Genomic DNA, 24,139 nt, shown 5'->3' on the forward strand with positions numbered 1-24,139 from the left:
GTATTACCTTTATTTGCATTTTTATCACGAATAGAAGCATGCTCCCATTCGTACGGAGAAAGTTATAAAATTATTCTCTAGCTGAACACTTTTCCTTTTCCTTTAATATCTTTTGATCGTTAGAACAAAGGACAGAGAAGAATAACACCAAAAAGAAAACATAAGAGCGTTGATTGTAAAAGAACGTTACGATACAGGAGCTGGATCTTTCGGGGATAGTTTCGGAGTGGGACCTGTCATTTCGTCAAATAATTGTCAAACGAAATAACGAGAGAGAAGAAGAATAAAAAGAAAAGGAAGAGAAAGAAAAAAAAGAAAAACGAAGACGAAGCGAAGACGAAGACGACGAAGTAGAAGAAGAAGACAATCTCTGAAACTTCATCGGCAACGATATAAAGAGATGAGTCGCAAGGCGCGAGAGGTGGTGGTGGCCGGTGTCACGCACGTGGATCAATACCGGCGCGCGCGCTGCTCGAGCTGGCTTCTAGTGCCATCTCGTGGCGTTACGCAAGAACTCGCGGCAGCTCGCGCGGCGAACAGTCGTCTCGCGTCGCGGATACGCGTCGCACGCCGCGCAAAGGACATTCCGAATCTGGGGAGAGAATCCTCCCAAAGATACGCGCTCATCTGCGCTTTCTCTCTCTCTCTCTCTCTCTCTCTCTTTCTCTCTCTCTCTCTTTCTTTTTCTCTCTTTTTCTTTCTTTCTTTCTTTCTTTCTTTCTCTCTCTCTCTCTCTGTCTCCGTCTCTGTCTCTATCTCTTTCTTACTCCTTGTCTCTCTTATCTCTTACACTCTTCTCGGTCCATCCATCAATCTTCATCCCTCTTTACTATAATCGGACCAAAACTGGACTTGGCCGAGAGAGCTCGCGTTTTTTCTCTTCTGCGACAACTCGACGCCACTTCTTCGAGAGGATGCGCGTCTTATCGCCGGTGGATCGACCCCTCGAAAACTCGTGCGTCTCAATGTTTTAAGAATATAGACGATTCGGGGATTCACATTGCACCTCGATATGAGAACGCGCTAAGATGCCATTACGAATGGCTCGCGAAGAATACGCCCTGGAAATACGTGAATCGGTCCGACGTCCGCGCCATCCCCCGAGATCTCATTAATAAGTTCGGCAAATCGAATTAACGGAGTCGGCGAATCGTTACCCACTTTTGACCGAACGTTAACTTTGTCGCGGATTAACTCGCCTTGCCATTATCTCTCGAGAGAATAGAAACTTCGTTTCGTGCTCCTTTTTCTAGCTGGTTAAAATATAAGTTGTTGTCTACGGTGGGTGGGGCGGGGGAGGAGAGAACGCATTCGACCGTCCGAAGGCGCGTCGCGTGTCACCGAACTCGATCGAGATAGACGCGAGAGTTCGCGTCTTTTTTCTTCTCGCGTTTGTTCGCAATCGATGATTCGATGAAATAAAAGCGAGGTAAAAAAGAGGGGCGAGAAAAGTTCAAGGCAACGTTCACGGCTATCCTCCGTCGCTGATAAAGGGCGAGGCCTTTTCTCTTTTGCATCTTTATCTACACGTACACACACACACATACATATATGTGTGTGTATATATATACAAGTATACGTATATACGCGTATTATAACATCGTTAGAACTCGAAACGCTTTCTTTCGCAACGTGTATTTCCAACGACGCGCGATGCTACGACCACAAGCACGTTTTTGTTGATTTTAGGGAAGAACGGTTGATGCATCGCGCAAAGTCGAATCTTGAAATGAAAGTTTAATCGAGATCGTCGCGGCTTCTCGTTCCCACGGCAACGCGTAGCTCTCTCGACGGACGGCACGATGCCGAGAGCTTGATAGAAAGCGACAGTATCTGGAGGAGGACCGTCGGGAACGCGGCTCTGCGTTCGTCGTTGTCAGTGAAGCAGAGGGTAAGTCGAAAGTAAATATTTTTTTCGACTTTTGAGGTAGAATTTATCCGTTTATTTGAGAAAGCGAGATAACAAGTAGTCTTTTTGATAAAATGCAAAATTTCTACATGCCGCACGTAAGTGAACGGATGATAAAGAATATTTTTTTCCAAGTTACGTTGCATCTCGAGGCTAGCGCAAATAAACTGGAATATAGTTGTTTTTGTCGTTCTAATAAATATCTAATGGCGATTAGATATCGCCGAGTAGAACTTCGTTGAGATAATCTCGAAGAGGTGAAGGGTGGAAGAACGACCTTGGCGGTTAACGAGAGACGGGCCAGACAGCGCGTCCGTTTTTCGATGGTCGAATCTATTACATCTATATATACGAGTCTGAGTCCGATCTTGAGTTGCGCGTATTACATGCGTTCGATATTATCAACACGCGCGTGTATCTATACACGGAGAAAGCTTGGCGCCGGTCAAACCTCGCGATCGTAATCGACGATTTTTCGGCATCACAATTTTTTTTTTTTTTTTCTTTTTCTTTACGAACCAATCGAAAGTAACGGATCGGACGATAATTTAATACAGATAGACGTTCTTAAATAAATCACTTAATCGACCTTTATCGCGCAAAAGTAAACGAAGATCGGAAGGCGAGCAGCGTAGATAATCCCGTAACTTTGCATACAATTATTTCATTTCGTACTTTATCTTATCCGTTCTAGTTTTTCTCTCGGAGAGACGATAAATCGATCTAACATCGTAGTTTCGACCTCGAGTCAAAGTATTTATCTTTATCTTCTTGGATAACGGCAATTACAAAGGGCAATTCGTTTACCACCTTCTTCTATCGCACAAACCATCCTATTTTTCAATCGTCCGAGATAGAAAGTCTCCCTCCGAGTTGGTCCTTCCGATACGTTCGTCGTTTTGTCGTGGCTGCCGATACGATAGATAGACGAAGACGGACAGCAGATAGAAGAGACGAGACGAGAAGCGCGCGTTCGGTCAGACGCAAGAGCGATGCGTTAGTAAACAGTCGTTCGGCGTGCATTCACCACGTTTCGTTCGACGCGAGTGCAGTGCGTGTAAGAAGTGCATGAATCGCTCGCAAATCGTCCGAGAGAAAATCTTTCGCCTACGTAACATAGTCGCACGAGTGCTTCTCTCTTCTTCTCTTCTTTTCTCTCTCTCTCTCTCTCTCTCTCTCTCTCTCTGTCTCTCTCGTTATCTCGTTCTCGAAAGGACAAGGAGCAAAGTTTGACTGCATCGATTGGATCGAATACTTGATTTAGACTTTTTTCCAGCGTACTCGGAGAATGGATAGCTCATATTCGTTTTACAAGTAGGACGGATTTTTTTTCTTTTCCTTTTTATTTATACGTTTATGATACATCGCCATCGCTCGATAAGAAACATTTTTTAAGAAGAGAATTCTTACGATATCGAAACTTAGATAAAGAACGTGTACGAAAGATAAAAAAAATGATTGATATTGAATCGTCCGTTTTGTTTTTATATCATTTTGCGGATGTTCTTGCATTCGTATCGGAAAGATATCGGATTAAAATTCTGACAGAGGTTACATCGATGGGTAGAAACATTGCGAGATCATCATTCATTCCATTCGATAGCATTAAAATTATCGATACGTCGATGGTAGAAGCAGATTGATTCGTTAAATATAAGTTGATAAACGCGCTGCCCATGAAATATCGAGACGAATTTGCTTTTACCTTGATTTATCGATCGTCGCCCACATTCGGCGAATCGTTTATTTAATTATTCGATAATTCCTATGAAAGATAATGACGAAAACGAGTTTACTCGTGTTTTATTTCAATGGCGCAAATATTTGTATAATTAGACAGAATGAACATTCGCGATCTAATCGTTCCACCTTCTCCACTTTTAATCAATTCGCTAGATACTTGGAATTGAAATAATAATAATGATTACGAGGAATAACCGTGCGTTAGAAAGCAATCGAAGGTGTGTCAAGTACAAGATTCGATATAAACGTTGCGCTACTATGTGGCTTATTATGATGACTCTTTCGTTATTAATCGCGTATAATAGCACCGGTACGGTTTATCTTCGATCTTCTTCTTCTTGATGCGCGACGTTACATACTGGTTCGAACGAGTAAACAGTAAATTTTCAAATAAATCGAGAGATTAGCTCGATCTAGGGAACGTGCTTCGTTCGAATCATTCGCGATGATTCATCATAACTAGGGAGAGAATTTTCCTATTGATATTCCAAATGATCATATTACTGCAAAAACCTAATGGATTTTAAACGAGATCAGGAAGAACGACATAATAATGATATTACGATAATCATTTCTCGCCAGTCGTCTTTATCTTTATCTTAATAGTTTGGACAAAAAAATTTCACATAATCGTACACGATAAAATTAATCCGACCTTATATGAACGTAAACTCACGTTATCGCACAATAGCCACGTTAATGCGTACCATTTATCTATGTAGGTATTAAGCCATGAAAGAGATAACGATCGAATCATCAAAACGCTAAACGCCATAATGGTAGAACGGAATTTGAACGATGCTTTCGCTTCTTCCGTCAAACCTAATTGACTAATTTGATTTCAAGGCTGACTAATTTCAATTTACGCTTTCCGACGATTTCTTCGTATGAACTTTCGGCTTTGTTGTCGTAGTAATCTTCCTCTCCCTTTTCTCTCTCTCTCTCTCTCTCTCTCTCTTTCTCTCTGCCACTTTGTTATATCTGCAGAATACTTGCAGCTATACTACTTCGAACAGAAGCTAGTCAAATATTCTCTCTATTTTATTTCCGTGCGCGTGGAAAGCTTTTACGTAATAACAACGATATTGCGAAAGCTTTCGGACAGTGTGTAACGCGTTCGACCTAAACGACGTACAGAATCTTCGGATACTTACCGGTTTTTATACGATGTAATTGCTATACCGATCGATCGTCTCTCTCTCTCTCTCTCTCCCCCTTTGGTCCCGAACTTCCTTCGATAAAAACACGAGTAAAAGTCGATGAAAAACTGTTAACCTTTAGATAAAATGAAAATCTTTTACACGATGGAACGAACGATCGATATCGGTACCGTCCACAGGTTTTCATACGATTATACGTACGATTTATACGCGATTTGTGTACGATTTGCCAACGATTCGAGCTTAGCAATCGTTCGCGACGAGTATATACCCGGTGTCGTTTACGTAAGAGCTAGTTACGTGTCCCTTCACATCGTCGACAACGTTTATAAAGCTTACGATGCACACTTGTGGGTGTTTGCAATAGGAGATCCATTTGCGATTATGCGTACCTAAGTCATAAATCTGCATTTTATTGTGCTAAGAGAAGTACGTAGGAAAAGCGTGTAGTCAGCTAGATATCGATCTCGGTACCCATTTCGGTCACATATTTTATGACTCTGCTGAATTTTTTGACCGCTCCATTTTTCTCTTTCTTTTTAATTTTGGCAAAAAGTTTCAGCGGAAAACGGATATCCTATAAATTTCGAAATAATGGAATACCTGTCCATGCATCTGTAAGAGATATCGAACAAATAACATTTGCGCGACACTCGATAAATGTATTAAGATCTCGTCGACGTCGTTTTCCCTTTATTCGCCTTCTTATTCGTAATCGATGATGGCCCGTGAACGTTTCACGTTTCAACGATATATCGATAATTTCTCTAGTTAAATTTTCCAGGTCGTTAAGCCCTCTCGATATGCCCGGCCCAACATAATTTCTGGTTGGAACATTTCCCCGTAGCCAAGAGGGGAACGAATTTGAAATAGAAAGAAAGGAAAAAGGAAAAATGAAATGACGCATGTCGTCTAATTACAGCCGAGAGTAATTGAATTTGTTCTTGAAATATTTACACGCCCGTCGGCTCGCGTTAATTTCGCGATCGAGATAGAGGATATTTTGGAAGTAGTTGAATTGCTTTTTTATGCAAACTTCGAGTAACATCCGCTTCGTGCGAGTTATTCCAGAGACGTGTCGCAACACCGAAGTGTTGCTCGCTCGATTTAATTACAAACGTGCCGTTGTCGAGTTCCACGAGGAAAGGAAGATTTTTCACTGGTTGACGTTAATATAATTACGAGTTATCATTTCCATCGATAAGCTCCTTATAATATTATTCTCTCCGAGTTACTCTTGGAAAGACTAATTGTAAATCGAAGACGATGGTTTTCTTATCGGTTGCGTCAGTCGTATTGTTATGCCGTATATTAATGACTCGATTATCATCCTTAACGAGTTTATTCACGCGGTCACTGCGTGATTACACGAACGATGGAGAAAAAAAAGAATTGTATAAAGCAAGGACTTTTTCATTCATCGACGTTATTGTTGCTCTCGTTAATATGACTCATCGGAGTAAACTCATTAATGTTCGTAATTCGAAAGGATGAAGAAGTTGCGCTCGAGCTGCTCCTTTTCGAACGCGACTATCACGGGCGTAGTACGATCGTCGATGATCCATCCATCCTTACGACGCGACGGTTTAAACTACTTTTCCCTTGTACCGGCGCGACAAACGCCGTACGACCTTCGACAATTAAATGATCATCGTTCGGTTACACGGCCCCTCCGTCCTCTCGGTCCTCCTTTATTAGTAGACGCGTTATGGACGAGATAGGCATTCACTATGCCAAGGCACGCTAGATAGGTAGACGTAGGTAATCATAGCGTGGTAATTATCCACTTGACGGCTACCGATCGTCGTCGCTCACGGGTCAGCGCGATCTTGACGTTCCGTAAATTCGTCCTTGATTCGATCGATTCCGACGAAATCGTTTCGACAATCAGTCCAACACATTCCAGTAACAGCCGTTTCGCAGATGTGAGCGTATCGATATGCGCACCGATTCTTTACGATCTCGTACATGTGTAACCGTTATAAGAATCGTATAAGAAGAAGTCTCTTTATCGCAGCGTGGATCAAACCTCATCGAGATCAAGATCGTACAAAGACTGACAGATTTGAAATATCTCGACGAGATCGAATTAAGAGATATCGATCCTTCGAACGTTGTAAGTACTTATCTCTATCTTGGACTCTTTCGCTTTCCATTATCCTTATCGCGATACATCGCGCTTGTAAAAGATCGTTTCTATAAACTTTGACGAGCTCTTTTATTGGGATAAAAACTCGAGTCGATTAATTCGTTTTCAACGACTTCTCGTTGAGAGATCGAGCGAGGAAACGAATCAATGGCTTTTATATTCTTGTTCGTCAACAATTTTATTCAACTCCGAATCGAATTTGTATAAGTAAAACTTTTTTATTTTAAGACATCGTTGCGTAACATTCGTACTTGCATTTGTAAGTTAATCAGAAAATCACCTGGCAAGATCCGCTCGTAAATCAATTTACTTCCGTTCCGTGTAACGCTATCGTCATTACCGTCGTCGCTGTCACCATCACCATCATCATCCTCATCATCATCATCATCATGATCATCATCATCATCATCATCATCATCATCATCATTGCCATCATCGTCGTCGTCATGATTGGTAGCAGCATCATAATCGTTGCTGTTATCTCCGACAAACTAAGTACACGTTTCTCGCGCTCTTTTACACATAGAAAGCACGCCCTCGCAAATTCAAGCATTCTTTGTAGATAAATTCGAGCCACCGCCTATTTGAACGAAAGATCTTGTTAAGGGAAACGTCTGCGTAACATCTGTGGAAATAAATATCGATTGACACAATCGATTATGCAATCAACGCTTTACGTGAATAAATATCGATCGTCGTTATTTCTCATTGTTGGAAAGATTTTTCGTTCGTATTATTAGTCACATATTTTACACTTTGATGAAAATAACTCGGGGAACGTCCCACCGTCACGGAAGAATACTTCTCAACGTTCAACGCGTTACGCATTTCGTTCAAAAGATACGAATTTTGATGCGATTTAAAGGCACAATTCAAGTTAATGCGAGAATTGCGTAACTCATTTTAATTTCTTCGAAGCGATAAAACGATATCAACGCGATCCGTGTTTAATTAGTTCGTAATTTACGTCATACGATCCTAAAGAAATGTTTATTTTACAATCGAGCTAAGAATCACTCGGGCCTTTGAAAATACTAAATTAGAGCATATATCATAAATGAATTTTCATTTTGAATGCGGCATACGGCGTAACGTCACGTGTCCTCGATTATCAACTTCTTCGAACCGTCCTCGAACATGTACGATAATTATTATAACTTAGTCGCCTTAACTCGTTGTTTGGAATATTGGCTGTTCGCGTTTGTCCAACAGTGTCCATTGTTCTTCCTTTTGAACGACATCCTTGTTCCATTAAATCTCTCTGTTCTCGCACGTAGCCTTTAGCGTTTATCGAGCATCGAGAAAATTTATAGGATTTCTTTTCATTTCCGAAGAAGTTTTTGCCCTTGATTTCGTTATAGGAAATTTCACGCTGTCCGAACTATCGAATTGGTCATCGTACGAGCCATCGAATTAGCTCTGGCATGAAAGACGAACCACTTGGAAAAAGAACGTGAGTCGTCTCTTCTTTTTTATCCTAATATTATCCTTTATAATTCCCTTCTAGATCGTAGCAAACGATATCGGACCGAGTTATAAATATATTCGATCGCAATTTCTAGTCGTAACTTGCACGTTTCACAGAGTTTCGTATTACCACGGAACGTTCTAAATTCATCCGAGTGCCGCATTAATGGACGAGTCGCGGAAAGAAGCTTCGCGGAGTGGGCGTTAAAATTTATATGTGTCACGCAATGGAACGAAAGCACGAAGCGACAACGTTTACGTTGAACGAGCTTGAAATAATTATTACATAGGAAGAGAATTATAATGGTAAATCAAATGCAGGTGCTACGCCATACTACCAACTAGAAAGTCCTTATCCAGCGTTAATTACATTTTCTCTCGGATCTTATCAAAAACCGCGTCGTAATATCTCGAAATAGATATTTGAGAAACTATCGGTAGATGCACGAGATACTGTAATCTAATGAAGTCGTTGTTATTCCCGCGTGCACGAGACTCATTAGGGATAAAGATCGAGGCGATAAAATACAAGTAGAAGATCGGCAGACGGTGAATCAAGAAGCAGGCGTTGCGGCACGGACAAAGCCTTTTCTGGGGAGGAAATGAAATGATTAAGAACGGTGCGTTGACCGCGATTGCGTGTACAAAGGCGTCTCCGCCTTTGAGGAAAAATCTTTCGCGATCCCTCGAGAGCGATCAAGACGAACGAGGAAGGACGTCGATTATTTTCTTATTTAGGGCTCTCGATTGTTTTCTTATTTAGCCGAGGGAAGAAAAACATTATGTGATATTTTTAATTGGCAGACCGTGGATGCAGCCTGGAATAGGAGTAGGTCGTGGTGGAGGAGGAGGCGGAGGTAGAGGAGGAGGAGGAGGAGGAGGAGGAGGAGGAGGAGGAGGAGGAAGAGGAGGAACAACAGCAGCAGGAGTAGGAGGAGGAGGAGGCGCGGCCCACGTGGCCGGAACAGCCGACGATGAGGCACCGAAAGATCCAGGCGCTCGTATCACCCATCAATCCTACACCGAAAAGGATTATGAAGGTAAGATCGTCAAATTCAAGGTCGCAGCCGTCACCCCGAATCCAAAGCGAATATAGATGAAGAAGGAAGGACTCGCTAATCGCTAATAATACCTTTCTACGCGCATAGGTCAGCCAAATACGAATCTGGCTTCGGTGTTTGCTCACACGAAAGTAGCAGTAGGTGCTTCAAAAATCGTTATTCCGATGTCTTTATAATCATCGGGTGGACGCGGATGAACGACGCGCGATCGAATCGAGGTCGTTTTCGCTCGAACGATCTTGAACGATATAAGCAAACCGTACAGATATTCCCGTGTAGGTATACGTCACATGCGTACGTAGGTACCGTTTCGTTTATTTATCGATTCCCATCCAGAAATTATCCATTTCTAGCTGTGATCCAAGAATGTGTCGATTTCTATATAAAGAAGAACCGATATGCAATTGAAATTATCCGGCCGCAATCCTAGATCGTGAAGCGGACCAACGCGAACTCTCTTTCATTTGCTTCCAGGTCATCGAGCACACACGGTCTACGTGGGCGTACATTTACCCGGCGAGAGAAGACATCGTCGGCACCATAAACACCATCATTCTCAACGGCAATCGTATGGAGACACTAAAGAGGATATCGACAACGAAAGACCTAGTAAGTCGAGTCGCTGTAGTGCTACTTTTTTTTTATTGTTTTTTCTTTTTCTTCATATATTTTTTTTTTTTTGTTTTTTTTCTCGATCCGCGCAGTCGACGTTGCCGTTTAAACGATACGATTTCGAGTTTTGGAGCGGATAATTGAAAGAGCAGGGGGGCTTGTATTCGGAATAATGTTAAGGCGTTTTTAGGGTAAAGAGAAGAAGGAGGTGATGGAAGGAGAGCATATAAACGGTATACGCGAGACGAAGTAGAGACGGATCGTTGCTCTCGTTGCATTGCACTTTGAAGCGGCGCGTGGCAAAGCGCCAACCACTTGTACGAGACTCGGACGGGTATTCACCCTCCTTCTGGCACACCGAGTATGCAGGACGCTGATCGATACACCTCTCTCTCTCTCTCTCTCTCTCTCTCTCTCTCTCTCTCTCTCTCTCTTTCCTTCTCTCTAAAAGGGCTTTTCAACCCAATTCTCTCCGGAGGTTGCTCCGTAACGGCCTTCCACTTTCTTCCTTACTTTTTCTTCTCATCTTTTTTTTCTTTCCTACTTTTCGTTCTTCCTTTCTTTCTATCTATCTTCTTAACGAACGAGAACGTGTACTAAGGACAGCGCGAGCAACGGATAATCGAATCGTGAAAATCGATACTAGGATCGATGAGCGAGAAAAGGAGGATGTAAATAAGCGCAAGTTCTTATTCCCGTTTAACGCTATTGGCCGCTTTCATGCGATTCTTTTCTATCGGAGAATGTCATTGAGAATAGCCTCGTGAAAGATTCGATCGTCTAGGATCGAACGAAATCGTGCATAAAAGCGGCCTTGAGCTCGATCAAAGGGACAAAAGCCAAGTCGAATCGAGCTTTGTCGGTGAGAAAGGAGATAGAGTTGAATTTGATTTTTCAAGTGGTAGACCTGTGTTTTGTCTCGTGACATTGCAGGACAATTGGTGATGACGCGCAGGGCTCGTCTCGCGAGCATTTGCGACCCCGACGGCGAGATGATATGTAAGCCAGCCCCTTTTAAGTCTCCCGAATTATCCGCATACAATTTCGTGCACGTACAATCACGCAGTATGTTCATCGGAAGAGCATTCCTATCAATATTTACGATCACCGAATTCCTTTCACTGTATTTTTCACCTAACTCGTTCGTTCGTATTACATAAGAGTCGACAGCACGTAAAAAGTTGATCAAAATATCGCGCAATGCGATTACATAAAAATTTCTTTAAGCGATTCGTTCTTCTTTATCGCGACTACTGTTCCAATAAATTATGAATTCGTTTGAAATTCGACGACGGGATTATACGAGTCTGTCGCGACGGGCAAAAATACGAGTTGGGCTGTAAGAAAAATATTTGGTTTCATTCGACTACCTTTGAATAGAGATATATTCCGTTCGATCGATCCTCTTATCTCGTTAATCACATTCATTGTCGGAAACGTGGTCTTATCGATGAAACGTACGTTTGTTTATATCGCACTATGTCTACGAGCGAGGAGAACGCTGAGAACGAGACTTCTTTTCTTTTCAGAAGAAAAAATCAATAAAAAGCGGAAGAAGAGGAAGAGAAGATCTTTTGAAGTAGGAGGAAGAAAAAGCTCTTTCTCCGATGAACATATATACGAATGATCTCGCGCGAAAAAAAAAAGAAAAAGAAAATTCTCTCTTTTATTATTATAGAGAACACATAACTATGCGATTACTCGATTATATCATGTTGTATCGTAGCACGAAGGAAGCGAGAGAGCTTGCTCTACCGATAAAAAGAGACATTACGACGTAGCAGCTTTACGTTGTTTGTTCGTTTGGAAAAATATTTGTCGATGTTATGCATGTATCACTCGATCCAAATGTCGCAGGATTATTTGACGAATCTATCGAGTACTAACCTATTTTAAATATCAAATATTTATTTGCAATTCCAGGTCAAAGTCGAAACATTATCGTTCTAGTTTCTCGCATATCTCTTGCACCGCCTTAATCAATTCTTTGAAATATTCGTCATTTTCACGTACGTTCTCGCATCGAAATCCATCCAATTATCGATCATAAAGCTTGCACGAAGGCGCAAAAACATTATCGAGGCACGACATTTACCTAATTTCGACACCATTTCACCTTTCGATTTCTAATTCGATCATATACATTCGTCGTATATTATTTATATCTGTATGTGTCCTTTCTTTCCTTTTATCCGAATGAAACGAACCATTGAAAAACGTAATATCCGCTCTTTCAGTCACGCCGCCGGCGCAGAGAGTGCAATTTATTCTTGGCGAGGAAGTCGGGGACGATGCTCACGAATCGCATCCTCTCTTTTCCGAGATGGAAGAACTCGTCAAGGATGGAGATGAAATGGAATGGAAAGAAACCGCGAGGCAACGCATCGTTCTACCTATTCATTTATTTCTTTCCATTTGTTGCACTCGGCAACTGCACCGTTGTTCTTACAAAACTGTCAACGATTCTCTTTGGTAGATGGATCAAGTTCGAGGAAGACGTGGAAGAAGGTGGAAACAGATGGAGCAAACCGCACGTAGCTACGTTATCGTTACATTCGCTCTTCGAACTGAGAAGTTTGCTTTTGAATGGCACCGTGATGCTCGACATGGAGGCCAATAGTCTCGAACAGATAGCCGATCTCGTTCTAGATAATATGATCAACAAAGGTGCACTGTCGAACGAGTCTCGAGAAAAGGTACGTCGAAAAGTTTCTCTCGAAATATTCTTATTCTTTCGCGTAAACGAAATGCATACGAATTGTGTCTGGCGTACAAAGCTGGATATTATTTTTCCTTTTTCTTTTCCTTTTTCCGTCAGGTAAGAGAAGCTCTTCTAGTGAGACATCGACATCAGCACGAGAGACGTAAGGACAACAACATGTCGAGATTACCGATCATAAGATCCTTGGCAGAGATTGGACGTAATCATTCGTCATCGAAGAGTAAGTTCTTGATCTCACCTACATATCTTACGATTTATCAAATAAACTTTTATCTAAACAAGCACAGGAAAGTATATACGACTTAATTGCTTTACGATAAATCCGGGGATGCAATCGTCTTAGATAACATTTACGAAAGACGGCAAAGTTTTAACGAGAGTCGGTATATCGTATTTGGGAAAAGGTAACGATATAAACGGCGTACGCGTACGAGGAGTTGCATACTTTTAGGCGTTCGGTACGCTCGAAAGAAAGAAAAGTTTTAAAATCCATTATCTAACCATTAATTCCTTTCCACTCTTTTATCTTTATTTTCGTTTAATTTATATATCGCTCGTTTATTTCTTTGCTTTCTTTCATATTAAATATAATTTTTCTTTGATCTTTCACATCATTCTTGATTTTTTTGAGTCGATTTGATAATTTTTCCTTTTCGTTGAAAACCATGGTAATTCGACTTTAAACGGAACGGCGAAGGAGTCGGTTTTACGGTAAATAGAAAAATAAAAGGAGTTTGCTAAAGCCACGACACGGCATTTTCCAGAGTACGGCTGTACATGTGGTATGCATGCCTTGTTGACGTCAGATTTGCAGGAGCGTCGCGACGTCGGAGACGCCTATGCGCCCTCCGTCGGCCGCAGCAGCAGTTGTCCAAACTCGAATACGGCCCTACTTTCGAAAGAGGCGAAAGATCTGAAAGGGCCATACCTTCTGGTACCAGGTACAACGTAGGCCAGTTCGCTAAAGCCTATGATTAACTCACCGAGGATCGTATCGCTTGTTTATCGTACAGCGCGACGCGCATTCACGCAGATCCTTATCGTTTTTCATTCTATATCCATCGACTAATTTTATCCGCCCAATTATTAATACGAATGCTAACGATACACCTGCAATTTCTATTCTCCGTTCATCGTAACACGCTGCTAAGGTCGTCGATCCGAACAATTTCGATCGAAATTAGGGAACAAAAATTCAAAAAAGCAACGCTCTTCGAGTTAGTCGAATCAAAGATAATCACTGACTTTATCGATTTCTTGTTTATGCGCCAGCCGAAATTGGCATACCCCACGTGGTGGGATTTACGGCGTGGTTCGCCATGTGTCAGCTAAAAGGTTAGATAGTCGAATTAATGGTTTATTATTATCGATATAGATTTTATTATACGATTCTGCACAGGTCCGTCTTTCTCTTAACACTCTTTTTATCTGTTTTTTATTGTATCCCGTATCATGTGGTTCGATCATATAAATGTATGTACATTTTTAACTATTATATTTATCTTTGAATGGTTCTATCGATGTTTAGAATAATTCTTTGAATATATATACACACACACACACATATATATATATGTATATGTATGTATGTATGTATGTATGTATATATGTATGTATGTACATGTCAGTCGTAAGGATTGAGTGTGTGACGTTCATTTTGTAAGAATATATATATATATATATACACGTATATATTTCTTTCCGCAATATTTTTACACGAAATGTAAAAAGGATAAATCAAAGTTTCGAACTCGAGTCGATCATGTCTGATCCATATCGTACTTCCCTACTACAAACTACGAGACGTTGCGAAACTTTTGATCGCGAGGCATGACGTTTCGTTCTTATTGTGTGACGTGCACGTGGCTCGATGTATCCTGTCTACAATGATTTTTCAACCATTGTTAACCGACAATTCTTAGTCGACTAACGTTTTTCCACTTATTGCCGGAAGAAAAGCAACGATCCGGAAACTTTGGTACATTACGTTGGAAAGATCGCGCGAGCATTTCTATGCTTTTAAGATTGCGCAACTCGAGCGAGCGTCGAGTTTGAAAAGACCTTTGTCTAAGAAGTACGTCTTTGAGTTTGCGATTCGCGTGACTCGCATTTAGTTTTGGAGTTAGCGCGTAAGGGAGAAAATTTATGAGTTCGATCGGCCGACGCAACGATCGTCGCAATTCGACGTTGTTTCTCCGCGTAATTAGGAGTAACGTCGGAGCCACGGTAGCACTCTGTCTTCCTTTGTAAATAAACGAAGGACCCTGGTCTGTGTTTCATGCTCATTTGTAGTGGAGGAATCGAATTCCGCCCCGGCGATCGCCGGTGCAACAAGTCAGGCCGGTGGAGCAGCGATGAATGCTGGCGGCCGCTTCCTTGCCATTCCCGGCAATCCCGGTAAACCGCTTTTCTCTGCTTGCTCCCTCTTTAAATGTCTCCATTTTACAAATTACCTATTACTTGCTGATAATTAACACACACACACATACACACGCACACCTCCATTCGCTTCGCATAGCATAGCTTTCATTCTTTACGGCCTACCAAAAATCTCTGCATTCTTACTCTTGTATTATACACGCCTGAGCACACGCATATACATACACATACACGCGCTTGTAACAATCTATCGAACTATGACGAATGTAATTGCGAAATGAGAAAAATCGGGACGAGGACGCTTTCGGCCGCTGCACTCGATTTCTGGAAATGAGGCTTAGATGGATCATTTCAATATATAAATTATCGCACCCGTCGGAACCCTTTGCACTTTGAAATTTTAGATTTCAAATGATTCGTAGGTTAACGTATGTGATATGTAAACGTCGCGCCGCATATTTTTAACTGGAAGGGGAATGAAAATACAAAGCGACGTGCTAAAAGACAGGAACAAGCTTTACCTTTGTTATTCGCGATAAAAACGTCGAGAAAATTTACGATAGTAGAGCAGCCTTCCGAAAAGCCATCCCGAACGGACTATCCTTGACATTTTACTCGTAGCAACGTTCCGTTAACGAAGGTCCCTGAAATCGATGGCAGCCGCTTGAAAGTTTGACGCTTTTAAGAAATGAAATGGTAAGCTTTTCGAGGATTCCGTCGATCTGGGCGCGGCGATATAAAAGATGAAATAATAAATGTGAAGTGCGGTAGGCAGTAAGCTAGATCGCTTTCAGGTCAAGAGCCAGGTGCCAACGGAATCGATCGAAGTCCGAGCAGCGTTTCGATCAGCAGAAATCACAGTTCTTCCGCTTTGGAAAACGGAGATGCCAATCATAGGGTTAGTTCCCCTTATTCTTTCGTTTAGTTACAGCGCGAATCGATACCAATGGGATAACGAGGCTATATCAAATTGTAGGGTAACACACATTTCATGAGAAAGATACCGGCCGGTGCCGAAGCGAGCAACATCCTCGTGGGCGAGGTCGATTTTCTAGACAAAACCTTGTCCGCCTTCATACGACTCAGTCAAGCAGGAATAATGGGCGATCTCACGGAGGTACCGGTGCCAACGAGATTTATCTTCGTTCTTCTAGGACCTATGGTATAATCATAAAAAAGACGAAACGTTGTTATCGTCTCGAGTGAAACGGTTAAACGGAAGAGGCGTCATGTTTTAGGGTGGAATTTCGGGTTTCCACGAAATTGGACGTGCTATGGCGACGCTGATGTCCGACGAGGTCTTCCACGACGTCGCATACAAGGCCAAAAATAGGAACCACCTTCTGGCGGGTATCGACGAATTTCTAGACGCGGTGACCGTCTTGCCTCCGGGCGAGTGGGATCCTACCATCAGGATAGAACCACCGGCTGCCATACCGTCGCAAGTAGAGCGTCTTTCTTTCTTTTTTTTTCTTCTCAATGACCGATATCGCTTTACGTTTTCGTTGTACGCGTAACGAGTGTCGCGTAATTGACGTTTTGGTAGGACGTGAGGAAAAGGCCGAAGGAGGAAAAGCCGAAGGAAGAAGCCGACGAGGAGGCCGACGAACAGAAGCAGAGGGAGGAATCCGGTTTATCCAGAACGGGAAGACTTTTCGGAGGCTTGATAAACGACGTGAAAAGAAAGGCGCCATTTTACTTTTCCGATTTCAAAGACGCGCTCGCTCTACAGTGCGTCGCATCCTTCATTTTCTTATACTTTGCCTGTCTCTCGCCCATCATAACCTTTGGTGGCCTCTTGAGCGAGGCCACGGGAAAGAACATGGCCGCGATGGAATCTTTGGTATCCGGATTCGTTTGCGGTCTCGGATACGGATTCTTCTCGGGACAACCGCTCACTATTTTAGGATCGACCGGGCCGGTCTTGGTCTTCGAGACGATCGTCTATGAATTTTGCAAGCAATCCGATTGGAATTACATGTCTTTTCGCTTTTGGATCGGTACGTGGACGACCGTCATTCTGTTAACACTCGTAGCCCTTGACGCGAGCGCCTTCGTCTGCTACATAACCCGATTTACCGAAGAGAACTTTGCCACTCTCATCGCTTTCATTTTTATTTACAAGGTAAGTAGTACACAGTCGGTAGCTAACCCGAAAGTAGCGTTTGCAAATCCACCCTTCGATCACACCTACGATGTACGTGGCTTAATTGGATGTCTTAAAGTGTGCGTGCTTGAAAAATTGCACCATCGGCAAAACCTTCGACATCTAGGTCGACCGTGGTCGATCGAACGGTTCGGGCTTCCGAATCACGGCTCATTTTCTATACGAAACGTCCTTCGTTTCTCTAAGCTCGTTTCTTTCCAATAAAATAATGCAGGCTGTGGAAAACGTCCTCTCGATCGGCAAAAAGTATCCTATAAATACTCACGCCAACGATCCCTTGGCTTACGAATGCTGGTGCAAACCACCGAACGATAGCTCGTCCTACGGCTCCGAGAACGTAAATTGGACGACGCTGGATCGGACAACGTGTCAGGTTCGTCGAAACTTTTTATACCAATAAATGACACGATCAAAGACTCGAGACGACCGATTCGGTGTGTAGTCGTGTTTGTCTAAGATCAAAGCTTTCGAAGAAGAGAGTCGCTCCTCCTCGACGGAAGATAAAATATAAAAGAGAGAATTATCCTTTGATCGGGGTGACTTTATAGTAGTAAAGGAAAAACGAGATGAAATCGAAGAAACGATAAGACGACTCGTTATCGCTCCTTTCAGAATTACAACGGCACGCTTATAGGAGAGGGTTGTAACGTACCGCAATACGTACCCGATGTGTTCCTCATGTCAATTATCCTTTTCATGGGCACCTTCTTGTTATCCGTCGAGATGAAGGACTTTAAGAATGCTCTTTTCTTTCCATCGAAGGTATGTCAGCGGATCGAGAAAAGTCTGTAAAGGATCGTAAAAGATCCGTCGAAAAATGGACGCGCTTTTGAACGCGCTTGCGAACGCCTCTTTCGTTCCAGGTCAGACAAGTGTTGAGCGATTTTGCCGTTATTATCGCGATCTTCTCGATGTCCTTGTTGGATCATTTCGTGGGTATCCCAACGCCAAAGTTAGAAGTACCTGAAGAATTCAAGCCGACCCTGGAAGGCCGGGGATGGATGATTTGGCCTTTTCAGAATAATCCATGGTGGAGCGCCATCGTGGCTATTCTACCCGCTCTCTTGGGCACTATACTGATCTTTATGGATCAGCAGATAACGGCGGTGATCGTTAACAGGAAGGAAAACAAGTTAAAGGTACGTTCGAGGTACCGCGCATCCTCGAAATCGAACTCGAAATCCAACTAACCAGTGAAAATGAATGATCGTTCAGAAAGGATGCGGCTATCATCTGGACCTGTTTATCCTGGCAATCCTGATAGAGGTCTGTTCGGTGATGGGCTTACCGTGGTTCGTGGCGGCTACCGTGCTTTCCATAAATCACGTGAATTCGTTGAAATTGGAGTCGGAGTGCGCAGCGCCGGGCGAGAAGCCACAATTCTTAGGCGTTCGAGAGCAGAGAGTTACGCACATACTGATCTTTCTCATGATCGGTTGCTCCGTTCTCCTGACGCCGATGCTCAGGCACATACCGATGCCAGTACTATTCGGTGTCTTCCTGTACATGGGCGTGGCTTCTCTCAAAGGACTCCAGTTCTTCGATAGAATTCTCATCATGCTTATGCCGGTCAAGTACCAACCCGACTACATGTTCCTTCGACAGGTATACGTCGATCGATGATCCTTCGTCGATCGTTCTTAAACTATGGATTAAGGTAAGATCTCTGACGATCACGAAAACGTCTTTTCGCAGGTGCCGTTAAAACGCGTCCACGTATTCACAGCGATACAACTGACTTGTCTAGCTTGTCTATGGATCATCAAGTCGTTTAGCACTACCTCCATTCTATTTCCATTGATGGTGAGTCGATCTTTAATCTATAATCCTTCGTATCTTTCGTCGTTGTTCAATTTAAATTTGCGTAGCTCGTAGTGATGATCGGCATTCGCAAGTCCCTCGACTTGATCTTCACTCAGCGAGAATTGAAGATTCTCGACGACGTGATGCCGGAACCGAGCAAGAAGCACGCCGACGATCTTCGCCAATTGGAGAGCGGCGAGGTTAGCATCGTCAGACGAATATTAAGAAACTTAGCTTGTCGTAAATAGCGAACGAGGAATGACCACCAGCTCGACGCTTGTCCCGTGGTCACTATAACTATGTGCGACTACGATCGATCCAGCTTACGTCGTCCAAGAGATTGATCCTCTCAGGGGCCTAAAAGGGCCTCGGATAAATATTTAAGTAATTTTAGGCAAAACTCGAGAAAACTGCTCGGGATATATTCTTCGTTTTTCTTTGAGCGTAGAACCACGACGGTAAGAAATTAGAACGAAGCGAATTTTTTAATTATTCCGACGCCTATACCTCGAGAGTAATAGTTAAACGTTTGGCAAATTTTATACGAGAGATTTACATGTTCGAAAGAGTGAAGTAAAATTAAGACCTATCGCTTGTATTCCTTAATCCTTTCTATTTTTTGTTTCTTCCAATCGACCGACAGACCAATATAAAAAGAAATGCAGCGATCGTGGTCGTAAATAATTTTTAAATATACCTATACAATATACATACGTAGTAGGTATAGCGTTTGAGCAGCTTTGTATTAGGCGTTCATACGATGGCCAACAACGATGTTATTGCTGTTATTGTTGTATTAGAGATTAATTAGGCCGATGATATATTTAATGTTGATCGCTTTCGTGAGAATCTCATTTACGAAGAGATTACACATTCGATACGTTAGAAAAATGTCCAACGCTCTGATCCCGATTAAATCTCGCGGATTATCGTGAATGTTTGTGTACATTTTCGCTTTTGTTACACACGTTGTAATAATTATAATGATATATTAAGTAATCGTTAGACAATAAACGACAGTATAAAGGAGCATCGTTATGTTCCTCGTCGGACGATCGATCGCATACAGAAAACTACGACCAATTTTTTCTCTTCTACTTTTCTTCGACTAAAAATAACGTATATTAAGAAAGTATATAGGCAACTACCTATAAGTTGACGGGTCTAATATCATTTTCCATTCGCCGTCCTAAGATTTGCTATCGATGTGTCCTCGTACATTGTTCTAAATCGAAGGCAGTGATAAAGACTTGTACACTACCTGCCCGACTTGAACTGTCAAAATACATTGTTCTTTGAAGTACACAAATACAAACACCTCTCTGTGTAATTCCAGATTTTGTTTCACATACAAGTTCCTATGAAAGGTGATCGAAACTGACGAATTGTCAAAAATATCAAAGCTATGTCGCTTTCAGAAAATTTTAATAATCGTTACATATCGAAATCGTGAAATTCGTTTCACACTTAACAAGGAATTTACATGTTCAGCACGTTCCTCGTACCAAGATGCGGATACCCTTGGCTTCTTACGCACAGACAGTGAGTCGAATTTACTCTATTTTTTTATCTTTTTTTTCTCCCTCCTCGCCCACTCCTTCTCCCACCCTCCACCTTCTCCTTCGAAAAAAAAAAAACAGACTACAGATATTCATTCGGTACACATCCTCTTTGGACGATATACACATATATCTTTCTCACAGTGAGAAGCAAATAGTCGATGCGATAGGACCGATGACAAAATGTATAAAAAAGAAAATTAATGTCGATAACGGGCGAATCGAAAAGAGATTTCGTTTGATAATCTAACGGGAGGACCATGACTCACGGAGGATGGAGACGATTCGTGAGAGAAAACTACCCAAAAATTGGACGATGACGCATCTTAATGAAAGAGAGAGAGAGAGAGAGAGAGAGAGAGAGAGAGAGAGATAGAGATAGACGTAGAGAGAAAGAGAAGGAGATAGAGAGAGCTCGAAAATCATAAAAATCGCTCGTCGTCGAACCCTCCGCCTGTCATCGGTACGTCACCACAAGTGCACGTAGTTCCGATTATACTATAGTGGTTGTAATTGCATCAACGAATTCTATCATCGACGAGTTGAAACATTTTAACGATGAATCGACCGACTAAACCGATTTTCACCGTATAGATATTAGTCGATTCCTTTATCATAATCATTGAAAAAAAAAGAGTCGGCTCTTTGGCATGGCCTGTATATTCAGGCACGAAAAACGATTAGAACGAAATCGAATATTGATTGTAAGATCGATCGTATTTTCTTATTGGTACAGGAACATCAGAATTATCCCATCGGTTTTGGAGCACCGGATAACATTCAAATATCTTTGGCAAACGGAAATATTATGAAGATTCCATTGGCGAGCATCAATATCAGCGAGGAAGTCAATAAGAGTGGGATTTGGCAACAAGTTAATGAGAGTAACGAGAAGCAGAAACAACCGAAATTAATGAAGTACGTAGAGACAATTCGAAATGACTAACAGTAAGACTTAACTTAGTGATACTAGCTCTTCTTCTTCTTCTTCTTCTTCTTCTCTCTCTCTCTCTCTCTCTCTCTCTCTCTCTTTCTCTTTCTCTCTCTCTCCTTTCCGTAGCGTAAGCAAATCAAAGAAGCATCTCAAGAAGGAGGGCTCGTTGCTGGTCGACGAAACGACGAGGCTGACGACGATGACGGAGGAAGACGAAGATGACAATGGCATATCGATCAAGGTGACGAGCGTAAATGACTCTAAATTCTAACAAGCATCATCACCAAGACACACAGCAAGAGCACCAATACACCGGCATGCGACATACCCCATATACCACTGCTGTGAGTAAATTTACGAAAGGGGCTGCCATGATTTCTTGCCCTCGCGCGGGTCGACTCATCGAGGAGAGATTGTTTCCTCCTCGACGACTCGGCGTTATTAGAACGGATTACGAGTACTCTTCGCGAACTATAGTTATCTATTCTTCTTTTAGAACGTTCGCTGCTGGAATCGATACCCTTACATTTTTGAATCGTGACCTTATACTTTTCCGACATCCATTGGTTATTACATTTTATATATTTTAGTAGGAAAAGTAGATCTTGCGATATCCAGCAGTAAACCTTCGGATAATAATAATCAGAATCTATAATTCGATTTCAACTTTAGATTAGTTTCACAGCACGTCTTACGTAATAGTATTACGTAAATATTTATCCAATTTCATTTTCTCATCATGATTCAAGTCTTTGTCACCGTTCAATATCGCATTAATTTCTTCTTTATTCTGTATTTCGTCACGATGATCTAATTGATCGCTGTTCGTAAGTGTAATCCTTTATTCTCAGTCATTGATCGTTCAAATTCGACCATGGAAACAATATCCATGAATGTGGAAAAAACTTTGCATGCCATTACTATATTTCGCACGATCGATCGATCGATCGATCGATCTACAGTCTTCAGTGTTTCCATTACAGTATTCGCATGGCTTTTGTTGAAAACGTACGCTCATCGTTCTTCGTTTCGTTTAGTAAAATAGTTTAAATTATCGTTTGAATAAATGGTATTTATAAATGGTTTTGTCACTGCTAACACAGCTAACATTTACGAAATACTTGACGTAAAAATCCATTGGTTTTTCTAAACTGAAAATAATCATGATACAAATGTTCTCTTATTCTTTTTTCTTTTTTTTTCGATAGAGAAAAATCGTCAGCAAATATAACGTAATGCAATTGATACTTGCGACATAAATTTCTATCATTCTTTTAGGTAGATCTTATACGATCGAAGGAGAGTATCGGCCCATTGAAAGTAAATGGCACTACGTCGGCAGAGACATCCGTTTAACAAGTACGATATCCTACGGGATGTCGTCTCCAATTCAAAAAGTAAATTCGTATCTGGTAAAATTTCAGGGGAGGAAAAAATATATGTATACATATATACATATACATATATATATATACATATATATATATAATTATTTTCAGGTGACTTTTTATATGAAACGACTAGATTAGACGAAAATCTTAATTGCATTAAATACCGTTCCAGTATATATGCATAGTACGATGGACCTCGCGATCTTAACTTAAAATGCCTTTATTTAAACAAACAATAAAACAAAATCAAAATGATTTTACGAACGTCGATCATCATACAATCGTACGTTGTTAGAAGGTATATAGTTTCTTTTATACGAGGCATTACTTTCAGAGAAATTTTTTCATGCAACGTTGTCATTTGTCATTAACAAAAGCCAAGGAATTTAAGATCGTTTCGATGAACATTTAACATTTTTGCGATAGCATTTATTACGTGTTTCGAGTGTTTCAAAAGATAGAAAGCGGATAGTGGATCGTTCGCATTATTCATTGTATACAAATACATGCATACGATATATACACATAGTACAGACACACGTACATACATACATACATACATACACATAATCCGTTGAGAAACCGACAATACTTACGCTTCTTTTCGTATTACACCACGATAAGATTGTATCAAAGTTGGTAAAGATTAGATTGGTTGAAGAATATTATACTGGAGTAAACTCCAAAAGAGTAAAACAAACTATTAGAAAATAACGAAAAAGCGACAGATACTTGTTTTGATCGTTAGTTAGTACGAATAAGGTGTTTAGTCGATAAATCGATCGATGATCCAACGTACCGATTAACGTATTAAGTATTCACATTTTAGAGGCTTAGCAAATTTTACCATTAAGAGGCTGGATGTATATAGTATATATGTACGAATAAAAAAAAAAAAGATAAAAAAACAAAAAAGATGCAAAAGAAAAAAAAATTTGAGAGAAAGTTGTATAAATACGACGTTTAAAATGCGTTTTAAGGCGAACGCAATTCCATACAATCGATGTATTCATATCTCTGTCGCAATTATTTATAAATTCTGTTCTGAGTAATGAAAGACAAGAATTCTGATTTATTCCTTCC

The 24,139-nt window shown here is 41.4% G+C and overlaps 1 protein-coding gene and 1 long non-coding RNA gene across 24 annotated transcripts; one reads left to right on the forward strand and one right to left on the reverse strand.

The window, feature by feature from the left end:
• The first annotated feature begins 556 nt into the window (after positions 1 to 556).
• On the forward strand, positions 557 to 24,121 carry LOC127064673 (sodium bicarbonate cotransporter 3). Of its 23 annotated transcripts, none has more exons than XM_050996078.1 (24): positions 558 to 1,555; positions 1,690 to 1,891; positions 6,830 to 6,928; positions 8,323 to 8,414; positions 9,233 to 9,468; positions 9,964 to 10,098; positions 11,035 to 11,100; positions 12,339 to 12,477; positions 12,578 to 12,797; positions 12,920 to 13,043; positions 13,588 to 13,764; positions 15,997 to 16,100; positions 16,179 to 16,364; positions 16,441 to 16,647; positions 16,749 to 17,327; positions 17,584 to 17,742; positions 17,982 to 18,131; positions 18,233 to 18,508; positions 18,585 to 18,974; positions 19,065 to 19,172; positions 19,238 to 19,372; positions 21,468 to 21,649; positions 21,792 to 21,906; positions 22,944 to 24,121. In XM_050996078.1, the coding sequence occupies exons 4-24, from the start codon at positions 8,386 to 8,388 to the stop codon at positions 23,019 to 23,021; spliced, it is 3,795 nt and encodes a 1,264-aa protein (XP_050852035.1). In that variant the 5' UTR covers positions 558 to 1,555; positions 1,690 to 1,891; positions 6,830 to 6,928; positions 8,323 to 8,385; the 3' UTR covers positions 23,022 to 24,121. The 23 variants fall into 23 exon arrangements, 21 of the variants coding, with proteins under 21 accessions (XP_050852037.1, XP_050852046.1, XP_050852048.1 ...); XM_050996076.1 differs by having other exon boundaries at positions 558 to 955; XM_050996080.1 differs by having other exon boundaries at positions 557 to 1,891; positions 8,299 to 8,414.
• On the reverse strand, positions 722 to 7,961 carry LOC127064683 (uncharacterized). The gene is made up of 2 exons (XR_007781758.1): positions 7,639 to 7,961; positions 722 to 7,541 (listed from the first exon to the last, which is right to left on the reverse strand). It is a non-coding gene; the product is annotated as an uncharacterized LOC127064683 (long non-coding RNA).
• Positions 24,122 to 24,139: the final 18 nt, after the last annotated feature.

Source organism: Vespula vulgaris, chromosome 6, assembly GCF_905475345.1.
Source record: "Vespula vulgaris chromosome 6, iyVesVulg1.1, whole genome shotgun sequence".
Taxonomy (NCBI): domain Eukaryota; kingdom Metazoa; phylum Arthropoda; class Insecta; order Hymenoptera; family Vespidae; genus Vespula; species Vespula vulgaris.